The sequence below is a fragment of the Balaenoptera physalus genome (assembly GCF_965194825.1).
Source record: "Balaenoptera physalus genome assembly, chromosome: 2".
Classification (NCBI taxonomy): Eukaryota; Metazoa; Chordata; class Mammalia; order Artiodactyla; family Balaenopteridae; genus Balaenoptera; species Balaenoptera physalus.
In genome coordinates, this window is record NC_138883.1 from 64,889,432 (window position 1) to 64,905,948 (window position 16,517).

Sequence of the window (16,517 nt, forward strand, 5' to 3'; positions counted from 1 at the left end):
AGATGCTTAAAGAGGTTAAACAATATACTTAAAACCATTGAGTCAGAAAAGGCAGGACCAAGTCCAAATTTTGGGCTGTTTGATGTCACAGCCTATGCGGTTAATCACTCTTCAGTGAGAGAATTTTGAGGTAATGAGGGTCAGACAAGGTATCATATCTGGAAGCCCTTGAACTCTGTAAAGAGTTAGGTAACTGCTACTTTGGACCACTGGATCAAGAGATTACTTTAGGGAAACGGAAATTGTGGACCTTTGTAGCTATTGTTGGGGCATCTCAGCACATCCAAGAGTGCTGAGCTTGAAAAAGCGAGGGACTGTGCTTATGTTTACTTTTTGTTCTTAAGTCTGTTTTTTCTTTCTTTTAAAAATCTTTTTAATTGGCCAAAGTCTCATAATAGATGATATTTTAAAATCTGTTAGATTGAGAAGATACTTACAAAGACATTATGATAATTTTGGAAGGGTATTCGTTAGTTAAATGACTTTATATACAGAAAAGTTTGTTAATTTTTGCATCATTGATGTCATTTTCAAAGTGATCGTCATTTTCATTATTCTTAGCAAGCAAAGACTCAGAAAGCCAAACTGAAAAGATCTAGAATTAGTCAAAGATGGGATGCTCTTGTTTGTCTACCTGCTTTCTAAAATCTGTACAATGGAAAATGAAGTACCTGTAAGTTAGCAACATACTTGGGTGGCAGTTACTGACATAGAGTTTACAGACACTTCACAGAATGGCTAGCGATTATGCCTCTAGTTGGTAAAACAGCTAGCTGATTAGTCCGGGCAGAAATGGCATATCCCAAGCTAGAACTACTATCATGTCTTGGTAATGGGAAATGAATTCTTTAAGATCAGAAACAATGTCAGTTATATTTAAAATGACACTGGAAACCACATTGTAATGGACAATTGTGCAGAGGTGAGCAGGGACTAAAAGGAGATAATAGGATTTTAAAAACTTGATTTTATTGGTTCTCTCCTCTATTTGCATTTTTCATAAGGGTAACCTCTGCCTGTAAGTTCTACTCTGGAAGTTTTTTCTCCTTCAATTTATTCTGGGTGTCTGGGTTGAGGATTGAAAGGCAATACATACGTAGTCTTAGAAAGCCTGAATGGGTTGACAGAATTTTTGGTCTTCTCTGAAAATTCATCTATAGATTTGACAAGGCAGTTACATTTTGTGAAGCTTGGAATACCATAGTCGTCATTTCAAGACAACACAAAGCTGAAGCAAAGGCTTCAGGAGAAGCATTGATATGTCCGGACATCTGGAATATTTCTCAATCTCAGACTGGAGAAACATCCAGATGGCATCTAATCTGTCCACACTTGTCTATGAGCAGAGACTCCTAAGTGATGAGTTTCGTGTATGCTCTTAGAAATCTCCAGAGAAGGACGACCTCCCCATTGTCCCCTACATTAGTGCTGGTCATAGCTCCAAGCTAAACTTCTCCTGGTACAATTAAAACTCACTGCATACAGTTACCCTCTTGGGCAAAGAAAGAACCAGCCTTCCCATAACAACACTTCACATATTCTTAGCAGTCTTTAACAAATCATGGAGTTGTGCCAGAATGCAGGATAATATTGCTCTAGTTTTCAGAGATATAGAGCCTCAAAATGTTAATATCCAGAAAAAAAGTCTTGAAAGATGATTTAATAGAAATAAAGTGGTGATCATCAGATGCCAATATGAAATCCTGATGAATAAGTGATGCTAAGATGACTCTATTTTTTGTTTTCTGAAAGGAATTCTCAACTGATGGCTCAAGGGAATGCTGTAGATGTGATATATTCTGATTTTCATAAGGTGCACTGGTACAGAGTAACGATATTGTAGCAGGCAAGATGGAGGAATGGGAGCCAGATCATGGTAGAGTCATCTGGGTGCACAGCTGCTCCAGTGGTCACATCTAAGAGACACTGATGTCAGTTAGCAGGTTCTGTAGTGGTATGTTATAGGGCTCAGTACTGTCAACATTTTCACTGTTATCTCAGAAAAAGAGAGAGCATGAAATTCAATTCAATTAACATTTACTGAATGGCAACTACATGCAGCATACTATGCTAGGTGCTGAGGGAAGAAAGCAGAATAAGAAAGCACCCAGTATCCAATGTAGTTTATGGGAAAGAAGAAGGAATTTGAAGTTGGAGGATCTGGATATTTCTCTCAGTTTTGCCATTTACCATTTATGTGACTTTAGACAAGTCAATTCATACTTCTGTGGCTCAGTTTTACCCATCTTCAAGACTGGAAACAGAGACAATTACCTAAAAGAATTATTGGGAGGTTCATATGAGGTTATATAAAAGTGCTTCATAAAATGGAGAGAAAATAGCTAGACTGTGTTATCTCATTTGATCTGTAGAAAGATTCTTTGGGTTACACACTAATAATAGTTTTATCTTACAGGTGAGAAAACCAAGGCACAGAGCACTTAAGTAAAAACTAAAAATGCTATTTTAGCACAGAGGAGAAGGGACAGGTGCATTGGGGGAGATGCAAAAAGAAGTGATATTTGAGTGGTGCCATACTGGTTGAGTAAGAGTTTTCCAGGTGGAAGTGTGGCAGAAAGGCATTTTAGGAAAAAAAAAATCATGGCCAAAAGCACAGCAGTGTGAGTATGCAGATGTATTTCAGGAAAGATGATTGGACTGATTTTATTAGAGCATCAGTACTAAGAGTTCCAAAAACGAATGATGGAGATGGTGGTAGCCAAGGACTAAATTCTTGAATATGTTGGCACTGTGAACCATTGAAGACTCAGGAGCAGAGAAATAAATGATCACTGAGACTTTGGGAAGCTATTCCCTGGAGCAGAATTCACGGTAGAATGGAGAAGTAAATCTTCTGGGAGGTAATTTGGGAATTTCTCACAACAGATCCAGAAAAAGGCATTAAACTGGAAGAATGGCGATAGAAGCAGGTGGATTCAACCAACTCTGGCAGCACAGTAAAGTGGCAGGTGATCAAGAGGGAGGGGTTGATATCTTAGTATTATAGACTTGGTTTAATAAGAATTAAACCAAGAACTAAAATCCCAGATGGTTGAAACAGTAGTAATTCCCTTCTAGTCTGCTATCATCTTGAGTCTTGTCAGTATACGCATTCAATCAGGAACACGTTTGCATATGAAAAGCCTTCAACTCTAAAATTGACCTAGCTGTGATTTTGACATTGGAAATCCTAGTGACGCGACCAGGAAACAAAGGAGGACCGTGTGCCACAGAAAATAATTCTCAACCACAGATAAAATCTTTTAATAGTCGGTGTTATTTTTATTAAAAATATTTTCTGAAAAATACTTTTTCAGAAGATTATGTGCACGTGGGGATCAAAACGTAAATCTTCACTTTGTCCTTTGGTAATCTAGGAGTTGATGTCTTTTGTCACAGGACTTCAATATGTATTATTAACACTCAATGGGCAAAAGGGAGGGAGAAATGTGGAGGAAGGAAAGGACTACTGTGATATTGGTGAAATAAATTCTGGAAGATGCACTAACTTGATTTCTTAATAAGTACCAAAGATATTAAATAGGGTTTTGTAATCTGAAATCACTGGATACACTTCAGGGATTCAAGAACTTCCTGATGGAAAATGCATTTACCTTGGGAGAGGTGCTACAGATTTCATCAAATCCTTGAAGGCATCTATGACACCCCAAAGAAAACAAATGGCTGTTAAAATTATGGAAGTGCCTTACTCTACAGAATGGATACAACCATGAATTTAAAAAAATGAACAAGAGAAGATTTAAAAGATGTTCACATTTGTGGGCTTAGAAAAGACAAAAGAATTGCCTTTAGCTAATTAGCACCCTCTAATTTTTTGCTTTTGTTACCTCATGTTTAGATATCGACAGAGATTCTTAAAGTTGACTTATATCAGCAGCCTGAATAAACTAGCGGACCTACACAGTATTTTCTCTATTATTATTTATACTCTGACTCTTTATACCATAAGGAGGTTGGATAGATTTCAGAAATCATTTAGCTCAACACGTAGCTACAGGCAAATCCATAGCCAAATCATCCCAGATGGGGGACTGTTTATTTTTAAGTATCTGGAGCTCCCCCATCCTCCCTTAGTAATCTGTTTGTATGTGTCAGAGCAGGAACTCCCGGAACTTGAGGATTTTCAAGGAGTCATTCTCAGCACTGTATAAACATAACGGAGATTCTCTCTCTGTCTGTGTTCCCCAGTCGAGGATGTTCTACCATACCTTGAGAGGTAGGACATCACCATGTGTGTGGATAAATACTCTAGAAATCACAGTGGTGCCAGTGGGCATTTAAGAATAGGTTATAAAATGGACAGTACCACCCCAAAGGAAACTATCCTCCAAAGACAAGAGGTAAGGAGGTGACCCTATAAGTCTTTCCTTCTCTAATTTCCCTGATTACATTATCTCCTTTTGTCCCCTGTGCTATACCCAAGAAGTTACCCCCAGACCTAGACCTAATCAAGAAGGCAGAATATTGATGCAGTGCAACTGAAAGGAAGAGCCCTGTTATGTTAAGATATGTGGCCAGCAATGAGACCTAAACAGCAAGGAAGCCCCGGAGGCTTAAAAAGTGGCTGGTCCAGCTAATGCACTACTGTGGATTTCAAAGCAAATGGGGACAGAGACAAGGCATGTCAGCTCACAGCTGGGAAACTTCATCGGAGGAGAGAGGGTGACTTTCCTGAGGCCTGGGGTGTGGAAGCAACGCCAATTTATATCCCACTCTCTACCTGAATTAGCAGATCCAGACTGGCACTTCTTTGGCTAGAATTGTTGGTCCTGGGTATCTGAGTGGGTATCATATACCCTAGAAAGGAAGGTAAATCTCTGTACACTAGTGCTGTGGAATATGTTGAGCCACCAAGGGAAGGTCTTAATCAGGCAAGAGGATTTTCTTTTAAAAACTTAGATTAATTTTTCCTTTGCTGAGGTCCAGTTTGTGCTGAGCGCTTCTTTGGACTTAATCCATTAAGCATTGAAGCAGAGGAGTGAACAGGGCAGACTCTGGAACCTAAATGCCTGGATCAATCCTGGCTCCTCAGTAGCTACTTAAGAGCTGTAAGAATGAATATAGGCAAAGTATTGAAACTTTGAAAGCCTCAGTTTCACCACCTGCAAAATGGGCATAATAATAGAACATAAAGCTTGAACAATGCCCAGCACAGAGGAAGTTTTTATATAAAGTTGTGGGGATTAGACAAAATAAGTATAAAGCGGTACGGTGCCTGCCAATATTCAATAAGTGGTACTTCTGCTACTATTATTACTGTCAGTGACAACAATGATAACACTAAAAAGTGATGGAGAAAGTGAGAACAGCCCATGTGCCAAGGACACAGAAAAAATGGAGAGAAATATAGTGACGTGCACTGAGCAAGGCTTAACATCTTGAATCTTTAACTAAGGGAAAAAGAAAGAAGCAAACAATGGTAATAAATTAGGGAGAATACTGGGAGTATGGAGAAATTATCATCTCTGTTTCTTTTTATTTGTGTTTATTGTGTGGTGGTGGGGTGATTACCAGTTTTATTTGAATGTTTTATAAGCTGTTAGATTTATTTACTGAGAATGAACAGATAAATAGGGATGTTATTCAGCTGTGTCATGTCACGGCTTCTCATCAGCTCTTCCACTAACTTCCAGACAAGGTTAATTAATGAGGGAAGTTCACTGTGGAGGAGGAGGGGAGAGCTGGGTCTGTTGAATGATTCATCTTATTGGGGGAACAGTGGATGAATCAACTCTCATGTTAGCAGTTCTAGGGAGGAAAGTGAGCATTGGATGGAGACTTTCAGGATATCTTGAGAAAGAGGTACTGTCAGAGGAGTATGATCACTTTAACATTATATAATTTGATGGAAACTGGAACAGCTTCTAAATCTCTTCTAATCCTGGATGTTCAAGGTTATGCTTTTTAATATTTTGTTTCCCTTCTTAGAGCAAGGTGTCTTAATCCTAAACCAGAGGAGCTCCAGAAACACTCTTCTTCCATTTATGTTTTCATGGAGGTCCCTTTTCATTCACCTCTCACAGGTGACATGTCACCTCCTCAGGGAGACCTTCTGTGACCCTGTCTAAAGTGGTCCCCACCAGCCACTCCCTCACATTACCTTGCTTCACTCTATGCCTAATAGTGTTGCCTAGTGGTTAAGTGCAGGGGACATGGAGCCAGACTTCCCGAGCTCAAACCCCAGCTCTGTCCCTTCAGTGTGTGAACCTGGGTGTGTAACTAACCTCTCCAGCCTTAGTTTTTTCATCTGTAAAATGGAAACAATGAAAACGCTCTCCTCCTGGATTGTCATGAGGATTAATACACATAAGCTGTCCCACGCTCAGCATATTGTAGTGCGCACAAACGTTAGCTACTGTTGTTTTAGCCTTCATCGCCCTCTGAAATCACCTTCTTTATTTATTTACTTATTATGGTCTCTTTCCCCCCTGTTCGTTAGCAGTTGGCAGGGACTTTTTGTTGTTCAAAGCTGAGTTTAGGATCTTGAACAAGCTCCATATTAGGAGTTCAGTAAACATTTGTCAAAATAGTGAATGAATGTTCTGTCAATATTTAAGAAATTAGCTTCTCCAATTTCAGATCATGTAGCCAAACAGCTTGACTGAGCTGCCCGAATGACAGAACCAACAGAACCCAAGCCACTTAGTCTCTCGCCTAGACTGAAACTCAAACTATTTCTCTATATTGTTGTTAATATTATTTTTTTTTTTTACCATACCTCCCACTTTTGGGCAAATAAAATGTTGCAGAGCTTTACAATCTCTAGTTTGTTGTATGAAAGTAATAATAATTTTTTGTTGGTTTTCAAAAAATTAAGTTATCTAATGATATTGAATTACACTAGATATTGCTTTTTCAAAATATACCTCACCTCTTCCACCCTTCTTCCCTTCTGGGATATGCCTGCTACAAACCAGGAAAAACCAGGAAAGGTGAAGAACAAATGCTGACAGAAAAGTTGGAATGCCAACAATGCATCTTTCTAGCATTAAAATGACAATAATCACTACACCTATAGTTTGCTTATAGAATTCCAAACTGGCTGAGGCTACACAGTTAGCAACTAATAAATGTACAGTGTTTCCGTGAGGCAGGAAAATACATGATGGTCCTAAAGGTAGTCTGTTTTTTGTCCTCCGACATATCCCTTTGTAACAGGTCAACAAATCCCTCTGTAGGGGGAGCTACTGCACAGGGCGCTGCCCGGGGGTCCTCTCCCTTGCTTTGAACCCTGGTAAAGGTTAAGGGTGTTCCACACGTGCCCTTTGGGCTGTAGGACAGCTCAGCTAAAGGTCATCCTTAGAAGGACCTGCTTTACCACAACCTTCCTTTTTACAGAAGAATTAATGTCAAAGAAAATGCCTGATTCTTACTTTTCTGCAGCTGCTAGCCTCCTGATGACTTATGCAAGGTTTTTAAAGCCTGACGAAAATGACCGTTACCATCCCTGACAAGGTTATGGCATTGTCCCACAAGAACTGGGCTACCGGAAGCTCTAGACTGTCCAGTGGGGAAAGGTCATGCTGGCCACAGCGACAGTGCATTCCATCTGTTTGCCTTCCTCATATAATAAATATTGTTTGAAAGATTGGTTAGTGTGTTGTAAAACTGATAAGATTCGGGTTGCCAAAGGCATTTCATGAATTTCATAGGTCTTAATTTATGTTGCTATAGTAACTGAAACGTTGGAATTTCCCAAGATTAGAAAGCTTTTATATCCTTAACCTTAGAATGGTAATAATGTAGATTATGACTCTGGACTTGGTCTTTGCTGTTGTGCGGAACATATTTTCTGTATGTGGAGTGTTCTATCTATGCTAAGGTGTGACTGAATGTTCAGTCACTGTGATTTCAAAATTAGGATTTCTGACGTCCAACCTGATTTTCTTATCTACATGTGTGAATCTTGGTGGCCAAGCTGTTATTAAAATGGACAGTCTTTCTCTAAAGAGAAAGGGGGGGATTGGAAGGGGGAGGTGGGAGAAGTAGAATTCTTATAGTAGTAGTTCTAGAATGGTCATCTTAAGGACGGATGTGAATTTGGCTCACCTTCTCCATCAAAGTGAATTTCTAGCATGTGCTGAAGCACTTGATGCATTATTAACATGTGTTTTAAGGAAAGACACTCGCTGAGGCATTTAGTGCACCAGCACTGTCTGAAGTGAGAATGAGGGGTGTAATGAATCCCCTGCCTTGAGACAGGAAGATAACTAAGAACCCTGTGGGCTGCTCAAGATCACATGTATTGATTATATGGACCCAAAGCAGCTGGGAAACTCAATGCAAGTGACCTAGGATTGACCCGAGACAGAAGTCTTTCCCCTGCTGGAGCCCAGCTTACCTTATATCCTGATGATTTGATGTGCACGCCACGTTTGGTCAGAGTAGATTTCATTCGGATGAAAAACGAACGCTCAAGGGTGTTTTCAGTGGTTAGCAGACTGGGGCTGGTTGATTCCACTGAAGAATACAAAAATACATACACATGATTTAGATCTCTACACAGCCCTTCTCAGCTACCGCTCAGGTACGATCCTTGAGTTCACTAAAAATAAATGACTGATGGGTGCTAAGAGTGTAGTAATCAATTTACCTCATTTAGAAAATGTTTACTTTGCAGAAAAGAAAAAAGAAAAATTAATGTGTCTGAAGAAACTCCTTTCCAGTTTCTAGCAAGGGCTTTTCAGGCCTTTCAAGTTCCAGCAGCTCCCCAAGCGGGGTCTGATAGTAAGTAAGTAACTGTAGCACATCCTGAGGCTTGGCTGGTGCACATGGAGAGAACAGTCACAAAAAACAAGGACCCCAGAGATTTATGGGATCAACCAAGACTCGGGCAGAGATGCTTCAGATGAGAGTAAGGATGACTTGCTTTTTGTTCTCCCTGCAAATACCTTCTTGGATCAGTTGCCTACTGGGGAGTTCTAAGAACCATGGCACCATCAAGATTGGGCAGCCATACCCTGGCCCGTGTCCTTGCCCTTCTGAGTCAGTTTCCTTCGCTATGGAGAATAAGAGGCATGAAGTCTTCTCAATTGACTCGAGGTAGAGGGCTGAGAATGGGATATACAGACAGAAACAAAAACTACTCCCGGTGTCAACCTTCTCTTCCTGTCACTAGTGGCAGCTTGTCCCCTGCCCTCATCAGAATAAAAAACAGCCTCTATGTTTTTACTTCTTTGCTTCCGATATGAGAAAATCATAGTTGCTTCCCTTAAGCAAGATAGTTACTCTTTCCCTTTAAGTGTATTTAGACTAAGCAGAATATGTTTTGACTTAAAATGGTAGTTTGCAGCCTTGCTGATCTAAAACCACCTTTATGCAAACGGGCCAGAAGGCAACGTGAATCTATTTCCTTTAAAAATAAACTTCCAAGGTGTTTTATAAATTTAAGTATTTTCCTGAAAAGAAATTAATTTGGGGGTTTTAAAGCCTAATAACATTCTAATTTTACTCTTCTAAAATAGTAGTTTAAAGTTTCTCTTATTCTAAAGTAAAAAAAAAAAACATGTCCAACAACAAAATTGAATTTCTTTTGAGCAGCCCTACAAGAGCACTAATTTTCCCTAGGATGAAGGTCAAGAAATATGTGTAAAGAGATTTAAGAATTAAGTAGGTGTGAAAATAGCTATTAAAACACAAAGAAAAATAGGCAAAACAAGCTTTTCAGTTTTAAATTATGAAACATATCCCATACATTTTTAAGGGAAAGAAACGTCTATTTTTTATATTAGACTTGATGCTCAGATGAAAGAAAAATACGAGCTACTATAATAACAGAAGCCTTGCTATTTGTGGTCTAGGGCTTTTCTTGTATCATTCTTGTCTTAATATGACTATATTTTCCTACATTTACAGCATTTCTCTTCTGGGGTGATGGAACCACTGACAAGTGTCCCTTCTTATGTGTCTCTCTTAAGATTTTCTTCTTTTTTTTGTCTTAGAGAGCACGGATCTGATGTCATTTTCAATGTACAGCTTTTTATCACTCGAGGGAAAAGCAGAGCCATGTTATATTTAGTACTTTCATTTCTTCTGATTAAATATGAATTACTATGAAATTTTTCTCATCATCTAACACGCTATAATACGCCAACAGCTTTTTAATACACTATATAAGCACAAACTTCTGCTCTAAGAGTTTAATTTGCCCCTCTAATCCAATCACATCAACCTTATTTCTCTTATCAGAGATTCCCATTTTGAATTAAATGAGCTCATTAGTTTTAATCAAAAGCAGAGAGATCAAAACTTAAACGTAAATGCTTTAGATCCGAACTGTCAGTCAGCCGTGCAGTTCTATTTTACTAAAACACAAGATCAGAGACCCTTAGAACAATTTTTTCTCGTAAGGGATGCCGAGAGCTTGAAGATGCTATATCTCTTTTTTTTTTTTCCTTCCTCCCAAGGACAGATTATACATTTAAGGTTAGACTTAATTTATAGCACTTTTTCATTCTGGTGGAAGTGGAAAAGTATGCCAATCTACGAGTGTCCTTTTCACATTTATTGGCCCTGGTCCTCAGAGACTTGAACTAACCTGAAGCCATCAGAATCCACACCACAAACTTAGCCTCAACAGTTCAGCTCTGTTCAGCGAGATTGTGTTTGCAACAGCTGAGGAAAAAAGCAACTTCCCAGAAAAGCGAACTATGTTTGCTGGGGTCCAGGATACCCTGACCCAGGAAGGAAGGAACCACGTAACTGTGAATAATTCAGGCATCGTTAGAAATTGTTATTGTTTTTAGTACGTGGAACTGCACAGGTAGACACTTAGTGGGCACTTTAGAGACCCCAGCAAAGGTGCTTCCCGCTGGGTGACACAATGGGAGACACGAGCCTCCCATGAGCTGTGGAGCCGAATGCTGCGTCCTGCTCTGGCTGGGCAGTGAATGTAACGCCCCCATCCCCCCGCCCCATGTGTTAAATCTCCAACATATACAGGAGCAGCGTTCATTAAACCCAGGACAACTGGTGTGAGATGAATGCTGAGGTCAGATTTTGCCCCAGTGGAGCTGAGATTGAAAATCTAAACTGGTCCTCAAGCTGTCTTTCAAGAGCATAGGGATTTGGGGGGTGGTCAGGGAGAAGAGAGAGGGCAACTTCGAAAAGAGTTTGATTTCTGATAAAGATTTCTGCTTTAATTCCACACGGCCTAATTCTGAGGACAGGGACAGAAGTACCCTGCCACCCTGGCCCTTTCAAAGGATACGTGGCAAACTCATTGCCAGCACACACGTACACGTACACACGTTTGCTCAAGGGCTGGCAAATATGCTCTGGTTATCCCAGCTCTGACAGTGGTGTCTCTCATGCAAAGAGACATATTATCTGCATGTGACAGGAGCAGCCACTTCAGAACAGAAGCTTTCTAAGTGTCTCAGGTGAGAAGCACGGATTGTGATGAAGGTTCTATTGGGAGACAGCCAAGGGAGCATGGCCTTGGTGGCGTGCGACATGACCGTAGCACTGAATAGACAAAGGATGTGTGTGTGTGTTGGGCGGATATGAAGAGAGGACAAAATAGTGAGAAAAGTATCCTTAGGACTGCTGCTCTATAAAGACCGTGGAACCAATCTATGTCAAAAAAGCGTATTGGAGTGCTTTCTAGATATCCCACGCTTTTCTGTCAGCTTTTTGAGACAGGCCATGATTGCTGCATGATCTGATAAGAAATTTGGGATTCAGAGAAGTTATATCTGCTGCCGGAGACAAAGGAGAAATTGATGGGTAAAGCTGGATTAAGTGGTCAAAGCCCAGATATGGCCAGTTTTGACCTATGAATTATAAACAAGGAGCTGAAAAAGAAAACAAAAACAAGACCCACACAACTGAAAGCTAGATAAAGAAATAGACTCTCTTTTGGTGAATCTCAAGGGCCTCAACTTTTAAGTAAATCTAAATGATCTCAGCTCTTGAAATGTCAGTTTTTGCATATTTTGTGAGATTTACAGAACAATTTATAACAAAAATTGTAATAATTTTTATGTTGGCAAATTCCACCATAATGTGAAAGCATATCTGCGTTATTCCACCTCTGTTTATGATTCCCTAACTGGTACTGTAGTTGCTGCTTCCTTATTATTATGAAGGGGCAGGAGGTGGTGATGAAGGTAGGGAAGCGGAGGTGGCTGAGAACCATCTAGTTCTCACTGGCCAAGCCACGGGCCAGGTGTATGCTGAGCACTTCTGGGATTCTCTCAAGGGTCCCTGCAAGTGGGTGAGGCCAAAGCATAAGGAGGGCCTTTCTTTTTAGCACACTCCAAATGTCTGTGGTGCAACCCTAGTGTCAGAGCCTCCAACTGCCATCAAATCCTGATGGGGGTGGGAGAGAAAAGAGAAGTTAAGTTCTGAGAAAAGTCAAAACTCCTCAAGTGTGAACATAGTATTTTTCCTTTTAAAGGAGAAGTGGCATTGGGCTAAGTTATTAAGATATGAAGTTAAATATACTCTTCCACCACTTCATTGCCTAAATGAGTCTTTCCTTTTTCAGAAATTCTGTGCAAAGTGCGAACGACCAAAATGACTTTCACAAGACAAGGGAAGAGATGTTGGTTCATTCTGCAATTATCTTGATAAAGCCAAACTGTTTCACTAGCATATGCTGTTAGCTTTGTTAGATACTGATGTACTTTAGAACTTTAGAATGAGTATATGTCAAGTATGTAACAAGTTATTTCTTTTCTTACAAAAGTTTTCCTGCACTTCCTCAGCCACTTGGAAGTTAGGTTTGATCATGTGGCTTTCTGTGGCCAGTGGAATGTGAGCAAAAGTCGTGTCACTTTCAGGTGGAATCTTCGAGAAGGGCAGGTCGCGAGGTGCTACTTTCTCTTTCTCTCTGCTCTGGTGATTTCCAACATTTCAGATGGTAGCTGCTCCATCAGCCCAGGTCTTGGAATGAGGAAAATGTGGGACAGACTCTTTAGCCCACCCTCACCGAAATAATCTTTGTTGTAATTTGGGGATTGTTTTATTTACTGCAACATAACTTAGCCCAAACTGACAGATGAAAATATCAAATCTTTATTATCATATAAAAATATATGTTGTCCAAGTCTCCCAGATAGTCAGTGGCAGAGCACACAGCCATGATCTGTTTGACTCCAAAGTTCATGATATGTCCAGTATTCCAGTTCTTACATTTATTTATATTCTCATTTTATCTCTTATGCTAGGGCAGCAGGGTGGAGACAGGTCTAACTTTGATTCCCTATAGCACATAGCATGGTTCCTTAAACCCACAGCAAAGATTTATATGTATATACATATACGTGTGTGTGTATATATGTATATATATAAATAAATATATATAAAATATGTGTATATATACACACATATGTATACATACATATATACACACATGTATTATTTACATATATTTAATGTATTCAATAACTAATATTCATTAAACATTGACATTAATGTAATAAGATCTCTCCAACTTAGTTTCCCAATTGTAGGCCAATGGTAAAAATAAATCTTTTCTCACGGAAATTGTCCCAGTGGATTTTATGTTTATCCAGGATGACAACTGTGGTAATCTAAAAATGCCACAAATTCTTCAATACTCCTCCTTCCAAAAGGTGTAGCCTACTTCCTTTCCCCTTGAGTGTGGGCTAGACTTGGTGACTTACTTCTAATAAATAGCATGTGGCAGAGTTGGCGGTGTATGACTTGGTCATAACAGGCAGCGTGGCTTCCTTGTTGCTGTCTCCCGGGTCATTCACTCTGATGGAAACCAGCTGCCATGTTGTAAGGACACTTGAGCAGCCCTATGGGGAGGCTAATGTAGTCAGGCACTGAGGCTTCCTACTCACAGTCACGTGAGTGAGCTTAGATGTGGACCCTCCTGCCCCAATCAAGCGTTCAGATGACTATGCTCTGACTGACATCTCCATGGCAACCTCACGAGCAATCCCAAGCTACAGCTAACTCTGACAAGCTGCTACTGGATTCCTGACCTATAAAATGAGATATCTTTGCTTTTTAAAAATCTATCAGTATTGAGGGTAATTTGTTATGCAAAGACAGATAATATAACACCCACGTGGAACCTCTTTTTGGACAAATCATAACCTTGTTTTGATATGTGACAACCATGTACGTGGGTAAGACTCATGTGATTTTGAGAAGGAATGCCTTGCCCAGAGTGTCAGTACCTGGTGAATTCACATATGTAAGGAAAACTACCTGCAGTGCTGATTTTTTAAAGTGGGGTCTGTGTTTTCAAAGCTAAATGCTCAACTGATTTTTTAAAATGTGCAGTTTGCAGAAGGTGCTGTCAACAGCGTCATCTGCAAGACTCTGATATCTTGAAAGGCAGGCTTGACATCTTGCTTATCTTTTGTTGTATCTATTCCCACTCTTCTCCAGCCCCCAACTCATGCCCCCCCCAAGTGCCTAGGATTATGTTTTACATAAGTAGGCACTCAGTTTGCATGTTGAATACAGTAATATTCGGATGCATTCTTTTAAGAAGAATTATTCATTTTACCCCTGCCCATTCTCTCACACCAAACGTCTTGTCCCAAGAAGTCTTTTCTTCTTTTTTGGAGGAGAGGGAATCATTACGTCCTCTTCTTGTATTCATTTCTAAGGAAGCATTTTTTGCTAAGTGTTGTTTTGAGAGTCATGGATTAGTGGGTGTGGTCTTAAGAAAAGAGGATTGGCCTGCTTTTGCCCAGAATTAGAGAATACTTTGCTCTCTGTCTTTTGGGAGTTGGTTTCCATCCCACTGGGCTGTCCTTTACCATCCTCTACCATGTGCCAGGGTGACTTTGAAGGGGGTGACGGACCTTAGTAGAGATCCTCGGCCACTGGCAGGGAGGCAGTGCCCACCATTTTCCGTGGACCCAAGTTGTACCACCTTTTGGATGTCAGGCAAATGCAGTTGCAGCCACTACCCTCTGGCTCGGCAATCAGCCTCTCTCAGCTTCAGTGCTTGCTCTGGAGTATGACGGAAAAGCCAAATTTATTGAAGTCTCATTAGGACTGATTCCTGCTCCCACTCAGTTGTGAGTCTTCAGCTCTGTTTAGAAACTTGTGAATCATTAACTGAAACTCTAGAGCATAGCTGTGAAAATAATTGTGGTTCAATAATGATGTAATAAACTTCTTTCAGTATAACATTAAAAATAATCCGCCAAAAAAAGAGGAAAAAATAATAATCTGCCAACCCATGCCACCTGTCAGCACAAGCTCCCCGGCAATATCTGCCTGCCTCGGATGAGAATTGTGATGCATAAGGTTGGCGGTCAGGTTTCCTGCGCCCGGCAGGGGTTGGTACTTGGGGGGCTGTCCCCTGAGGGAAGGGAGAGCGTTCAGCTGCCACCTGCTGCTCCACAGTTGGTGTTTGGATGATACCACTCGGGGAAATACACACAGTGTCAGAGTCAAGCTGCTACCAGTGGGTGTTTCTATACACAACTCCTAAGCTTCAGGAAAGTTCAAGGGGAAAAACTGGGGATTGTAAAGATAGACTTTGAGAGTGTATGATATCCCACATGACCCGTTCTGCAGCAGGCTGTGTACTCCAGAGAACACGCCATCTGAATACTGCGACGGTTTTAAATCTTACTGGAGACTCCCTATAAATGTTGCCACTTGAGGGATCTATTCTGGGAGAAAAATATAGCATGTCCTCCCGAGATGCTGCTTGGATTCCATTACCAATATTGCTTATGGGATCGAGTGTGGCAGTGCTTTTATCATGACTATAAAGTGGTTACGAGCCAATTCCTCATATAAAACATACTCAATAACATTGAGGCTTTTTTTTCCTTTTCTGTTTCCTTCTTTTATTTCCTTCCTTCCTTTCCTTTCTTTCTCTCTTTTTTTAACGACAAACACGATGTCAGACAAAGGGCATCAGGACTTAGTCTTTGTAGTACCAAACAAAATAACAATACATAAACACCTTTGTGAAGGCAGCTTGAAACCCCATGTTTTCTATTAAAAAGTCATGTTCAATCTTCACTGTTGATAGAACCGAATAGCTAACACAGAGAACATTGTATATCAGAAAGGTCAATAGTTATTATGAGCTACAAATATATTTTTTTCCATCCTTCAGGCTGTTTAGCGCATATCACAGCATGAGCAGCTGTCTTCTTTAATGCTTTTAAAATTAGAATCCCAAAGAGGAAGAAAAAATTATGGTTGCAATGATTGCTCTTTGCTTTTGTAAGTTTACTTTAATATACTATTTTATATACATGAATCTTCGGTGCGGCCTATCCACGGGGCAGTAACTGGTTGCCAGTATCGAGTTGAACTGCCATGTTTATTTTCTTAGCATTCTGGCCAAATCTCCATCTCAGGCACAGATGTTGTCGACATACCATATTTTCAAAAGGAGTCATATAGAGGAGTCTGGTTACAGAGGCACTTGCAAACACACACATATGCATTCTGCCTTTTCATTGCTTTAAAGCTCTGTGACTAACTACAACAATGCCATGTGATGAGAAACAGTTATGCAGCACTGGGTGAAAAATCAG

The 16,517-nt window shown here is 40.2% G+C and overlaps 2 protein-coding genes across 13 annotated transcripts in view; one reads left to right on the forward strand and one right to left on the reverse strand.

Moving 5' to 3' along the window:
• Positions 1–16,517, forward strand: part of LOC309656113 (uncharacterized protein) — a 761,916-nt gene that overhangs the window by 634,012 nt on the left and 111,387 nt on the right. The window lies entirely within an intron of this gene.
• Positions 1–16,517, reverse strand: part of NPAS3 (neuronal PAS domain protein 3) — an 858,029-nt gene that overhangs the window by 57,389 nt on the left and 784,123 nt on the right. For all 12 annotated transcript variants that reach the window (XM_082452092.1, XM_082452090.1, XM_082452091.1 and 9 more), the window contains one exon: positions 8,363–8,481. In XM_082452092.1, coding sequence (XP_082308218.1) covers positions 8,363–8,481 — 119 coding nt within the window. The remainder of the gene's footprint in view (positions 1–8,362; positions 8,482–16,517) is intronic.